Source organism: Mastigoproctus giganteus, chromosome 11, assembly GCF_048544385.1.
Source record: "Mastigoproctus giganteus isolate SK-2022 chromosome 11, ASM4854438v1, whole genome shotgun sequence".
Lineage (NCBI taxonomy): Eukaryota > Metazoa > Arthropoda > Arachnida > Uropygi > Thelyphonidae > Mastigoproctus > Mastigoproctus giganteus.
Genome location: NC_143585.1, coordinates 160,197,354 through 160,211,806, shown reverse-complemented (window position 1 = coordinate 160,211,806; position 14,453 = coordinate 160,197,354). Strand labels below are relative to the sequence as shown.

Below are 14,453 nucleotides of genomic sequence, written 5' to 3'. Positions count from 1 at the left end.
GGTTTTGGCAGAAATTATTGACAAGAAAATGCAATGAAGTGGTTTTCCAGCACCAGATCTGCAAATGCATTTTATAGTCATCTTTGGTAGAGCTAATCTGAGATTGAAAATGGAAGTGATAAAAACTGCTGCGTAAACAGTTATGTTTACTCAGCAGTTGAGTAAACAGTTTAAAATTCCAGGAAACCAGGACATCTGGTTACCCTACCTTAGCGACAGTTTTATACTCTGAATAAAAGGATGGTTAATTGATGAAAGGTCAGGAGCCATTTTTCTTTATGGATTTATATGATGAGAAGGGATTTGTGTTGAATATATGCAATTCATGTTTGATGTCTAAGTTTGCTGAATACTGTCATACATACCATGATTCCTGCCAGTAAACATATTGTTTAATGACAGTAGTCATGGTAGTTACTTTAAGAAGAGTCTGATAAATGAGATAAGCGTTTTGTCTTGGGAGATGATCTGAAATAACAATTGAGGGTTAATTATAATTAACTAGTTGTACCCGGCGCAACATACGCCATCTTTCTGATTATGGCATAAATAGTTTAATCTAGATCCTTCAGTCTTCACCATCTTGTTTAATGGTGATATAATTCTACAGCAGTCTGTGGGATATGTGCATGTGTTTCTATTTGCAGGTGCCTCCCTGTCTTCTCCAACAAATATTGCAGCAACCTCCGTTTTGGATGTTCGTTATTCGTTCGTTATTTGGTTTTTAGGAGCATTAGCAACTAAGGCCATATTGCTCCGGGATATGCGGTGGTCATTCCTTGACCTTTCCGCATACTCCGTATTTGGTGGTGACGGGCTCGAACCCCGGTCTAATCAAGAAGCATGTGCTACGCACTGCTGCTCCTTCCCACCTGGCTACGGAGGCGCCCCGTTTTGGATGTAGGTGCATTATATTGCCTCTTCTCTAAGTCCTGGTCCTCTATAAATGCCATGTGCACATTCATTGTTGGATTGGCCTGGGTTATTTGATGCTTTTGTTTATATGCCTCAGTAAATGGGTTAATTTGTCACAGCATCTCGTCCAGTTGTTGCATTACTTCGGCCATACATCCTTGGTTTGATTGTTTTTCAAGCCATTTTGTTGTTGCTTCAGCAGAATTGAAAATATAAATATAAAGTTGTCTATATCCTGGCTTATTTGCCTCCTTTAGATATAGCGATGAGACCAAATGGTAAATCTGGCTGTGTATTCTAAAACAGTATGGACCATTTCCAGGCGGTGATTTAATCTCTCGCCCATTGATGCCAATGCCATTGCTGAGTTGTACTCTCGGATATGTTCTCTGTAGTTATTTGCTTCACGTGTATCCTCTGTACGCAACTCTCGTAATAGAGTAGGTGTCTCAGACAGTGGGTCAAGTGAAACCTTTCCATCGTGACAGCATTTAATGCAGGCCTGGGCAAACTTTTTGGCTGAAGGGCCACATTAGGAATTCAAAAAGAAGGTGGGCTGCACGTAAAATACTATTTTTAAATATATATTATTTGTCATCATGCAGAAGAAATATAGCAAAAAAAAAAATTCTCTAACAACCAAAAATTTAATGAGATGAATGGAACTGTTTTACATCTTTTAACATTTTTTTTAATTTCGGTTGTTAATTTTGTAGTTGAGATTCTTAAAACTGCTTGTAAATGTTCATCGGTGATGCTTGATCGTAAAGAATTTTTATTTAGATTCATGATGGAAAATGTTTGTTCACATATGTAGGTTTGTTCACAAAAATAACCAACATTTTTCGGGCAAAATCTTTTTAAGTTCATCGAATTTATCCGAATTAAGAGTATTGTAAAATTTATACATTTCCTCACAACAGTGCAATTCCCTTAAATCAGTATCACACTATAGATCTATAATCTGAAGTTGTAGTTCACTTGGTGCACTGTCAATTTCTATTGAAAATGGGTCGCGCACTATTGCCAAACTTGTCTCAATTTTTCTTAAGTTGCCAAATCTTCGTGAAAAGTCGTCATTCAAAGCGTTGATAATTTCACAATATTTTTCGAATTAATTTTCTGGAATCTTCAGCAACTTCGTGGTTGGAAAGTGGTCTACCTTGTTAATCAATAATTGTCGAAGGAACAACTGGAGTTTTAATTGAAATCCATTCAAACTTTTTACCATATCATGGGTGTATAAATTTTTCCCTTGTAACACGGTGTGGAAAGTATTTAAGTGTGTCACGATGTACAGGGTAAATGCAAAATCACAAATCCAGTTATTATCAGTTAATTTGGGAAAGTCCATAATATTTTTCAGTTTTAAAAATAGAATGATGTCATCTTTAAGATCCCTTATTCGCCAAAGTACTTTTCCTAAGCTAAGCCATCGAATTTGGCCATGATAAGGAATATCTGTATACTCGGATTCAATATCTTGAAGAAAATTAATGAATTGTCTGCGTTTCAGGCCCCTCGATCGTACAAGATGTGACATGTTCAAATTTCAACACATTTTTACATAATATTTGTCGATGTATAATACAATGAATTGTAATTAAATTATAATCGGGATAATTTTCACAAATTTTATCCTGAATTTTCTGTAACACTAACATTTTTACCTGTCAAACTTGGTGCTCCATCAGTTGTTACGCTTACCATTTTGTTCCATTGTAAATTATATCTTGTTAAGCATTTTTCAACACTCTCCCTGCAGATGAGACAAATAGTTTTGTTATTTATTTAGCAAAAAAATATTTTGTGTTCCACTCTTCATTGAAGGCACGATGCTCTTGTTGAATTTTTCAGTTTTTTATTCATTTTTCCATTGAAAGAAGCTCTTCAATAATTTAAAAATTAGAGGTACATCCACGTATGAAAATTAATAACTGTGCAGTATTCTTTGGGGCGTTACTTTCGTCAAGAGCTATCGAGTACCATGTTATGGATTCTAATACTGATAATAATTTGTGTTTAATGTCAGGACATATAATTCCACAAGCTTCAGTCACACATTCTTTAATATAGTCTCCATCAGAAAAAGGCTCGTTGCTTTTTGCAATTATATGAGAAACAACAAAACTTGCCTCTACAGTAGCTTCTTGTTCCTTAGCCGCGTAAACACATTTTTTTGTCTAAATTTTGAATCGATCCATCAGAAGTTTTCTTTCTCGCTTCCGGAGTTAAACTGCCACCATATTCGGAATGTTTAGTAGTGAAATGTCTTTTAATATTGTGCTCTTTCAACACTGAGACACTCTCCCTGCAGATGAGACAAATAGTTTTATTTATTTAGCAAAAAAATATTTTGTGTTCCACTCTTCATTGAAGGCACGATGCTCTTGTTGAATTTTTCGTTTTTTATTCATTTTTAAAAGGGCGTAAAAAATTATTTTTATTGCTACTGGCACCAAGATGATAACCGAAGATAACGCAAAAAAACTAACTGCAGGATGACAGTCAGAGAAAACAGATTGGAACTGCAGCCGGTCAGCAGTCCTATCCTATTACTTCGCCACCACAGCAAAGCTGTTTTCGTCATCGTTTCGTGCGGTTAGTTTATAACTGCAAATTATAAACTAATTTGCAATTTCAATCTCAATTTGATGATAAAACAATTTACAAGTCAGCAAATTCTATAATGTATTACATGTACAAATTTATTTTTCAAAAAGGCGTCGCAAAAGGCATAAAATAAGTAAACTTTTTTCGCAAATACAATTAAAGCTCGTGGGCCGCACAAAAATATGCGACGGGCCATAATTTTCCCGGGCCTGATTAAATGTATGTATTTTAATGTGTTTTCCTCGTGTCCCCAATATCTTGCATTGCAATATTCACAGTTGTAACACATATTTCCTATGTCATGCTCTTCCACATTGAGCTTGTTGCATCTTGTCCACAATTGCAGCTTGTTGATTATTGGCATATTAAAAGGGGCTCATTTTTGATGAGTATGCGCTTGGTACACCCAGGGTCCTAAGTGGATATCATCATTCTTCTCTTTCTTGGTGATTCTTTTCTTCTCTCTCTCTCTCTCTCTCTCTCTCTCGGGGTATTTCAGAAAATTTTTTTGGCTGGTCCAGCTAAGCCTCAGAAATTTTTTTTTGGCTGGTCCAGCATAAACCTCAGGCTTCCTTGAACCATATGGCTAATAATAATAAAATAATAATCTGGCTTCCATTTGATTAGTCCTACGGCATTTCACCTGTCTTCTCATTTCCAATCTTGCTTCTCTTCAATATTTTCTGTCAGTCTTCGTAGTCGTAGAGTCTTGTTTCAGTCTCTTAAAACTTAGAACGGTTTATTAAAATTGAAGACAGATAAAATAAACATACATCGATAGCTTTCAGGCATAGGTTGCCTTTCTTCAGTTGAAAAACGTTAGTGCAAAAATTAATAAAGAATGTGTGGTATGGTGGTCATGCGAGGTGAACCGCATGAGCAGGTGCTGGCAACAATTAGCTGTTGGAAAATTTGGGCACACTACTTAAGCGTTTTATATGTATAGATGACATGTACCGATGGCCCTGGTATCCAAGTATTCATTATCTGAGTTCCCGCAGTTACGAGGTTGCAAATAATACATGAAAAAATACTAAAACATAAAAAATATAATATTGTCTATGTACTTTGTTTCGACTTATGTTTAAGCACCCCACTACTCACTTGACTATATTTGTTCCGTTCTTCCTGTGAATCCTGTTTCTCGTTTACTGTTGCTTGTAGTAGATGCATCTGATATTATCATTTTTACATTGAGCGAATTCTTAGTTTTCTTATTTTTATTAACTATGCATTCAAAGCAAAGTTCTGATGATAAAACATCACGAAAAAAAAAGAAATTCCAAAGTTATTGTTTAGATGTTAAATTAGAAGTTATATGTTGTAAAAGAAGTGGAGCGTGAGTAACCGATATCATAAAACTGAAAAATTGTATTATTTCAACATATTATAATAAAAAAGTCTAATAAAATATTTGTTATAAATAAAAATATAAAATATAATAAAAATATAAAAAAGTCTAATAAAAAATTGTCTCATTTTTCAGTTCCTTCAATCCATTTTTTAGTATGTAGAACTACATAATAAACATTACGAAAATTTGGTCCCCAGTTTAAGTGGATTAGTTTTAAGTGGAATTTTCTGGGATCAGTTATCCTCAGATAACGACCCCCTGTACTGAAATCCGAGTGAGAATAATCCTGGAAGAGCCTGTTATTTACAAACCACTAAACTCAAGGTAGTTAATGAAAAAAAGAGAAGAAAAAAAAAAAAACCATTAAGGACACTCTACAATCTGGCATAAAGTGAAGAGTATAAAGAACAATTCTGTCAGTGACATATAACGACTTTGCCAGGATGGCAGAGAGTGATTATTCCTTTGGTTGGGGCTTCATTTAAGTACTTATTACAAGTCTGAAAATCTGATGGGAGCACCTGCCTTTTTTTTTTTTTTTTTTTTTTTGCAAAAAACATTGTGTTTTTCTCCTGCCTAAATACTCAATATCCAGTTTTTTTAAAATCAAAAGTTCCCAACTAGTCTACTCATATGCATAAAATAAACTGTATGAAAATTAATCACTGACAGTTTATTTTATGCATATTCAGACAGTCCTTGCCTTAAAATTCTTGCATTACTTAGCCTGTAATTAATTTTGTAATATAGCTTTGAAATGTTTATATTATTTTAAGTGAAAACCACCAAAGTTTTGGTTTTTTTTAGTTATTTAAAATAAATGTATATAAAATAACAAACCATTTTTAGTTTCATTATAAATAAACTTATCAAATTTATCTGTCCCATTAGCTGCATTTGACACGATAGGAAATATGTTAGCAGCAGCAGAGTCATCTGTATTTAATGCAGAAGAAGCAAAGGTAAGAAATTTTAGCAGAGTACTTTATTTTTTACTGATATTACTTAATTCTCTTGTATTTGTGTTCATTCTTAAACATTTAATTTTAGTGATGTCCTCCAGGGTTCAGTACTAGGCCCAGTGTTGCTTTTTGTATTTATTAATGATATTGAGGAAGGTATATCAGGCATAACATGTAAATTTGTAGATGATACAGAGGGTGGCTAATGACAGTAATCAAGGTGTGCTATTGCAAATATCTAAAAAAATTAGACAGAATGGCTGAGAAATGCCAATTGAAGTTTGATATTGATAGATACAAGGGAACAATAATTCCAGATTAATGTACCGGCTGTGTGCTACCACATAAAGTATTTGCTGTTTTTCTTTGCATCTTTTCCCTTGGATTATTATTCCCCTGCATTTTTCAATAATCCTGTTTGGAAAAATAATCTGAGATTAATGTACCAGTTGTGTGGTACATCACAAATGTGGAGGGTCAAAATTATTGGGGGTAATTTTGCAGTCAGACATTTATTTATCTGAGCAGTGCATAGAGGCTACTAGGACAGCTTGCATAGTTTTGTTATTGATATACAGAAATTTTGCCTGCACAAATAAGGAAGTGATCATTTTGTTGTATATGGCAATGTTTAGGACACATATCGAGTACTATGTACGGGTCTATTAGCTTTGTTTAAAGAAGGATGTAGAACTGTTTGAACAGGTGCAGAGAACAGTAGCGAGATTACTGTAAGGAAAATTACCAGGAAATTGTTGCTAATTGTTGCTGAAACTTGCTAATTGCAGCATTTGGGAAGGAGATCTGATTGAGGTATTTAAAACTTTGAATGGATTGAACTGAGCTCAGTGCTGATGGAATCCTTCCTTTTCAGACTACATATATGAGTGGTCATAAAATCAAATTGAGGAAAGATGGTTGTAGGATTGATTGGTAGAAGGTTGTCTCCAGCTAGCATGTAATTGATTGTTGAAACAAACTTCTATCTTGGTTGTAGAAGTGGATAATTTGAATAAATTCAAGGAAAAACTAGACAATATTTGATGTGCATGGATTGTGCATGCGTGTGAGATTGTGTGTGTGTGTGCACACACTTTCTTGCTTTCTTATATCATTTGCCATTTCTCTTACTAAATTCTTTTAAAAGGCTTGAATACAAAATTTCATGAAAATTCACTCACTGGGAGTCGAATTTTTACATGCAGACAGACATAATGAATTCATTATGCATTGTGCTACTATGCCTAATAAGTCACTTGGGATTGACACAATCTGTCCAATTATATTAGAAGAAACAGTAAAAGAAGTATGCATGCCCCCCCCCCCTGCTCATAATTATGCAAATATGCTTGAATTCAAATGAGTTTCCTGTATTTTGGACATATGTGAATTTATCACCCGTCCATCATTAAAGGGGGAATCAAAGGGTAAAGTAACTATAAACTTGTAAGCTTGATTTCTGTTCCAGTGAAATAAATGAGTTTGTAGTTTAGGAAGAATGATGACGCGCCTTGACTGGAATGGACTTGCATAGCAATCATAGTATTGGCACATGCATGACAAATTGGACTTGTTAAGAGAAGATCTTGTTGGTCCATTCTAATTTGCTCTTATGGCGAAGTAAATGAAACTAAAGAAAAAATAATTTTTCCATCATATACTTTACTTAGCTTTCAGTAAAGCTTTGGACACTCAAGTGTGTATTACAGGAAAGTTTTTCTCCCTTGATAAAGGGAATGGTTGATTCGCAGAAGAAAGAGGCTGATTATAAATGGGTACTGTTCCACATGGTCTAATTTTATTCATGGAGGCCCTTGTGGTTTAGTACTGATCTCTTTACTGCTTTCAGTATTAATTAATGATATTGAAGTAGGCATGTCATTAAGCTTGATGTCTGTTCTGCACGAAATAAAACAAATCTTGTTACAATGGTTAATGACAGGATTGATGGCATTCTACAGCTGCAATAACTAGAATATACTTCTATGGCACTGTTCTTCTGAATTGGCTTCTATAATTCCTGCGCTCTATTTCAAAGCAGTCCAAACATGTGCCATTACCACTCAACATCCTTTTACTGTCCAACTTCAAACTCACAGAACCAACTTTTCTTCTTATTTATTTATTCTTTCAACTTCCGTTTTCTGGAACGGCCTTCCCTCTTATGTATTTCCTGATAATTACAATCTACAGAAGTTCAAGTCTAATGTCAACAAATATCCTTCATCTTCTCAACCTCCTGCTAGCTACTGTGTATTAATTATCTAATATGGAAATTAGCAAAAGCTTCTTTTTAAGTGTTTTGAGCTGTTACTTAAAAAATATTACTAATAATAATCTTGCGATTTTTAGTAATATTTTTAATACCGATAAATGCAAGGTAGTACTGCATATCAGTAATCCCAGAATAAAATACCATTTGGGTGGTACCACACTTAATTGGTGGTGTAATTGTACCGTCCAACATGAATTTCAGACCAGGCAAGGCTCAGACAGCTCTTGGAGTTCTGTCAATCATAAACAGGAATTTTTCTATCAGGAATATAGACATGGTTGTCCTCTTGAATAAGGCAATAGTTACGCTACCCCTTGAGTACTGCATATAGTTCTGAAAGCCTCATTTCAGGGACATTGTTGATCTGCTGAGAATGGTGCACAGTAGAGCAACAAGATTATTTAGGAATACTAAAAGGTATAAATAAAGACTTTCTTGGTTTCTTAACAAGAAAGAGTTCAGTTCTGCAAATTGCTGTGTTTTAAACTTGACTTGTGCAGGGTGACCTGAATGAAGTGTTTCAGACTTAAATGGATTCAGTAAACTAAATGTGGATGGAATCATTACTCTTTATAGAAGAAAAACACTTAAGGGTATATAATTTTAAATTGAAAAAGAATGATCGTTGATAGAAATATGTACAAATACTTGCTTTCAGTCAGACAGTCATTTCTTGGAAGAAATTTCCATTTGGTGATTTGGAAATGAGTAATTTGAATGAAATTGAGAAAGGATTCGACAGTTTGTTGGTGGGGATTATTTTTTTTTTTTTTATGAAAACCCCAAACATAAGAGCTATTAGAACCTAGTACCGTGCTTGGGTTGGAGGTTAATAAGACAAAAGAAGATATTTTTTGACATTAGACTTGAACTTCTGTAGACTGTAATTTTCAGGAAATACGTATCAAGGAAGGTTGTTCCAGAAGCACAGCAGTTAATAAATGAGAAAGATTTAAAGTTGGTTCTGTGAGTTTGAAATTGAACAGTAAATGGATGTTGGCTGTTGGTGGCACTTGTTCAGACTGTTTTGAAAGAGAGAATGGGAATTATAGAAGCCAATTCAGAAGAACAGTGCCCATGGAAGTATCTGTAGAAAAGGCATGCAGCAGAAACAGTATGTCTATAAGACAGCGAGTGGGGAAATTCTGTTAGAGATTTTGGGGACACTGCCCCAGATATGGGAACAATATTCCATAGTACGTTGGATTTGAGATTTGTACAGAGTTGAAAAGCTGTTTGGAAGAAAAGTAATGACAAGGGCGAAAGAGAAAACCAGGTTTTTTAGATGCAGAGAAAGAAATATTTGTAATGTGCTTGTGCCAAGAGAGAGATTAGAAGTCAGGATAATCCCTAAAAGAGATATATCATCTTGCCTAGAAATCGGAGTGTCACCAAAGATAAGCATAGGGGCAGACGAATCCTTTTTGCGAGATATAAGACAAGACTGAGATTTAGAAGAATTGAAATCAACTAAGATGTCTGCCCCACTGGAGAATTACCTGTGGATCGGCATTTAAGTAATTGGTATTGGGTATTCTAAAAGTTCAAGCTGATTGCACAGGACAAGGTTTCTCAAAATGGAAAGTGGAATGTAATGTGCTATCATCGGCAAAACTAATGGATAGGATTTCCAGTCAATGGAAGAAGGTCATTAATATACAAGTAAAAAAGAGTGGGGGAAAGAACTGAACCTTTGGGGACACCAGCATTAGTGGAGAAGTTAGAAAACAGAGAGCCATCTACCATCACCCTCAGTGAGTGGTCAGAGAGAAAACTGGATAACCAATTACAAAAAAACAGTTGGAAAACCATAAGATGGAAGCTTGTTTAGAAGACCCTCATGCCAAACACGAAAGCCTTTGAGATGTCAAGAGCAACTGCTTGTGTTTCACCGAATTTTCCCATTGAATTTGTCCATAAATGGGTAACATAAGCCAGAATATCACCAGTGATCAACACTGACAGAATCCATACTGGAGATCATTGATTAGACGGAAGCTTTCTACATAGTTTAAGAGTTGGCTGTGAATTGATTTCTCCATTACTTTAGAAAGAGCAGATGTGTAATTGCAATGGGACGATAATTGGATGGGGGGATTTGTCACCCTTTTTAGGAACTGGCTGGATATGAGCAAATTTCCAAGCAGAAGGAAAAACAACTTTGGAATAAGAAAGTGAAAAAAGGCAGCAAAGAACAGCAGTAAGTTCAGGAGCACAGGTTTTGAGAACAAGTGGAGAAATACCATCAGGACCTGGAGCTTTCATAGCATCAAGATTTGACAAAATCTTTCCAATCCTTTTGATGGAAGACCACAGGAGGCATTGAATGGAGCTTGTTGGGAATGGTGGGAGGTGTTTAATTACTCGCTTGTTAATACATGATTTGGAAGAAAAATGGGTTGCTAGCAGGTCAGCTTTATCCTTGGCTGAAGTGACTACACAACCATCTGGTTTTGACAGAGGTCGGAGCAGACATGGACAAAAGCTTTGGGAAGAGACTAGAATGCTCGGCTACCATTAGAGCAAGAAGCAAGTTTTCTACTCTTAGACTGTTCAAAATCAAGTTTGGACTGATTAATAACTGCTTTACAATTGTTGCGAGCTTTGGTGTAGGCAGAAAATGAAACTGAAGAATTGGAAACAAGCCAATTATGATATGCAACATTCTTCTCTTGAACAGCCTTAGCACATTTCTTGGAAAACCAAGGTTTAGATAAAGGATGAGTTTTTAAAGTGGAGTGTAGGTTAAAGGATTCCATTCCTACAATAATAATTTCACTGACACGATCTTAGCAAACATTGACATCAGAAGTTTTGAAACAGTAGTCGGACCAAGGAAAAGAAGAAAAGAAATCTCGCAGTTCATCCCATTTTGCATTCTTGTAATGCCAAACAACACGAGCTTGAAAATAGCCATGAGATAATGGTTCCATTAGAGAATAGACAATCACAAAACCACTCACTTTGACCGTGTAGGGTTGTTAGAAGGGTTGTTTGTGAGAAAAGGGTGAAATATGTTGGCCGAATGGTTAGGATTGTCTAGTATTCCTGTAGGTAAATAAACAATCTGTGCTAGGTCATTAGAAATTATAAAAGCCTCATCACCTCGACCAGCTGGGTCGGTGTGACTAGAAAACGGAAGCCAGCTGGAGTTGTGAACATTAAAGTCACCAAGGAAAATTGCCTCACTGTTAGGAAAGTTGTACTGGAGAAAGTCAAGTTGCAATGAGAAGTTAAGGAGCTCCAAGTGATTAGGGGATAGGGAAGAATGGTAGAGACAACAGATGAATTTGACAGAATGAGGTAGAGAGATTTTAAGCCACAGAAGATCGAAAAGAGGAGATTCCAAATTACCAAGTCTTTGACAGGGAATATCGGAATGGACATATGCAAAAGTACCACTTTTGAGATGAAAGGAATCATACAGCGAATAATTTGGGCAACTGAGATGAGAAGTACTTGAATCAACCAATACCTGAGATTCTGTCAGAAAAAGTACATTGGGTTTGGCAGATTGCAGGTGGAAATGCACAGCATTGAGATTAGAATTGAGACCACGTATATTTGTGAAATGAATTAGGAAGTGCTTGGGAGGTTTAGATCTTTTCGCACATAGGCTTACTCTATTTGTTTGACAATTCAAGGTGTATTGAATAGTATTTTTGGAACCTTGACAGAACGTGCCCTCGTTAAACTTCCCATTACGATATGCAACATTCATTACGATATGCAACATTCTTCTCTTGGACAGCCTTAGCACATTTATTGGAAAACCAAGGTTTAGATAAAGGACGAGATTTTAAAGTGGAGTGTGGGATAAACGATTCCATTCCTGCAAGAATAATTTCACTGACACGATCTGAGCAAACGTTGACATCAGAAGTTTTGAAACAGTAATTCGACCAAGGAAAAGAAGAAAAGAAGTCTCGCAGGTCATCCCATTTTGCATTCTTGTAATGCCAAACAACACGAGGTTGGGAATAGCCATGAGATAAAGGTTCCATTGGAGAAGAGACAATCACCAAGTTGTGATCTGAAGTCCCTAAAGGACTTCTCACTTCGACCGTGTACTTAGAAGGGTTGTTTGTGAGAAAAAGATCAAGCATATTGGCTGTATGATTAGGATTCTCCGGTATTCTTGTAGGTAAATGAACAATCTATCTGTACTAGATCATTAGTAATTGCAAAAGCCTCAGCATCTCGACCTGCTGGGTCGGTGTGACTAGAAAACGGAAGCCAGCTGGAGTTGTGAACATTAAAATCACCAAGGAAAATTACCTCACTGTTAGGAAAGTTGGACTGGAGAAAGTGAAGTTGCAAACAGAGGAAGTCAAAGATCTCCAAGTGATTAGTGGAGTTGGGAGAATGGTAGAGACAACAGATGAATTTGACACAATGAGGTAGAGAGAGAGAGAGAGAGAGAGAGAGAGAGAGAGAGATTTTAAGCCAGAGAAGATCAAAGAGAGGAGATTCCAAATTGCAAATTGCCAAGTCTCTGACAGGGAATATCAGAACGGACATATGCACAAGTATCACCTTTGAGGCAAAAGGAATCATACAGCGAATAATTTGGGCATCTGAAATGAGCAGTAGTTGAATCAACCGATAACTGAGATTCTGTCAGAAAAAGTACATAGGGTTTGTCAGACTGCAAGTGGAAATGGACATCGTTGAGATTAGTATTGAGACCACGTATATTTGTGAAATGAATTAGGAAGTCCTTGGGAGGTTTAGATCTTTTCGCAGATAAGCTTGCTCTATTAGTTTGACAATTCATGGTGTATTCAATAGTAAGAAAAAGTGAGTGGGACATGCTGTATGAAGTAATGAAATTTTTCGATATGGCGTACATATTAGCATTAGCATTAGTATTAGCATTAGTAGAGGCATATGATGCAAGAAAGCAAGCTTATTCAGCATCAGCCAAAAAAAAAACCCACTCCCATTTCACCCCTCTGTTCGTTCGAAATACCTGTCCAGTTGAGCCTTAAATTTGTTTAGGCTATCAACTTCAACAACAAGTGATGGAAGTCGGTTCCACCAACCAACCACCCGCTGGCCAAAGGCAAATTTCCGCACATCTATCCGACATCCGTCCTTCCTCAATTTGAATTTATACCCTCTGAGGTGATTATTCTGAGCAAGATGAAGAATCCCATTGGCATTGAGCATGCTCAAACCATTCAAAGCCTTATACACCTCTATCAGATCACCTCGCCGGTGCCTAGTCTCCAGACTCTGTAATTTGCAAAACTTAAGCCTTTCTTCGTAAGAGCAACCCTTTGTTCCATTCACTAATCTTGTTGCCCTTCTCTGTACCCATTCCAGCAGCTCTACATCCTTCTTGAAATGAGGCCTCCAGACCTGTATACAGTAAGCAAAGTGGTGGTATTTCACCGGTTGATGAGAGTCATCTACCACCTAGTACTGCCAGGTAACATAGAGGGGCGGCGTTCTTCCATGTGGTGTGGGCGCCACACCTCGACCCCTGCTTACGTTGGTTCACACCTGGGTGGTCACCACCATGTACTTGTGCATGGAGGTTATACTCAGGATTACTAATGGTCCCACCATCGTGAAGGTCCAAGCAGAGGATTTGGCTGTCACAGACCGTCCAGACTTCGCCGAAATTGGGTCCACTTGACTTGCGTGTCACCCGAATATCAGTTCCATCAGCGTTTTAGACTCCCAGATAGCAAGTACAGCTTGTCTGGCATATCTGAGAGAATGTCTGTGACAACGTCAAGAACCACCATCATGAAGGTGCAAGCTGGATTTGGCTGTTACAGACCGTTCATAGAAATTGGGTCCACTTGACTTGAGTGTCTCAAGTCAAGTGGACCCAACCAAATGTGTCTACCAAATATCAGTTCCATCAGTGTTTTAGACTCCCAGGTAGCAAGTACAACTTGTCTGGCCTATCTGAGGGAATGTCTGTGACAACTTCAAGGACCATTTATTTTTATTACTATTTTTTTTTTATTGTATTATTTGGTATAAGCACACTTCCATAATTTGTCACTACAAATTATGGAAGCATTACATTCAGCAACCCTCCATCCCTTGGTGACATTACTTGGTGTTCTGAATATCTAATGGGAATGAAAAGAAAGGAGCTGTAATATTAAGAGAACAACTGACCTCTGATCAATCAGTGACACCCATTTGCTCCTCTGGGGGGGCCCCCCGTAGCCAGGTGGGCAGGTGCTGCAGTGCGTACCACATGCTTCTTGATTACACTGGGGTTCGAGCCAGGGCCCACCAGATACGGGGATTTGGTGGGCACAGGATTTGATACGGAAAGGTCAGGGAATGACTACCGCATATCTCCGGA

The 14,453-nt window shown here is 36.9% G+C and overlaps 1 protein-coding gene across 1 annotated transcript in view; it reads left to right on the top strand.

The window, feature by feature from the left end:
• Window positions 1–14,453, top strand: part of Ranbp16 (Ran-binding protein 16) — a 902,587-nt gene that overhangs the window by 596,419 nt on the left and 291,715 nt on the right. Inside the window, exon 17 of the mRNA XM_090384993.1 lies at window positions 5,774–5,844. Coding sequence (XP_090241119.1) covers window positions 5,774–5,844 — 71 coding nt within the window. The remainder of the gene's footprint in view (window positions 1–5,773; window positions 5,845–14,453) is intronic.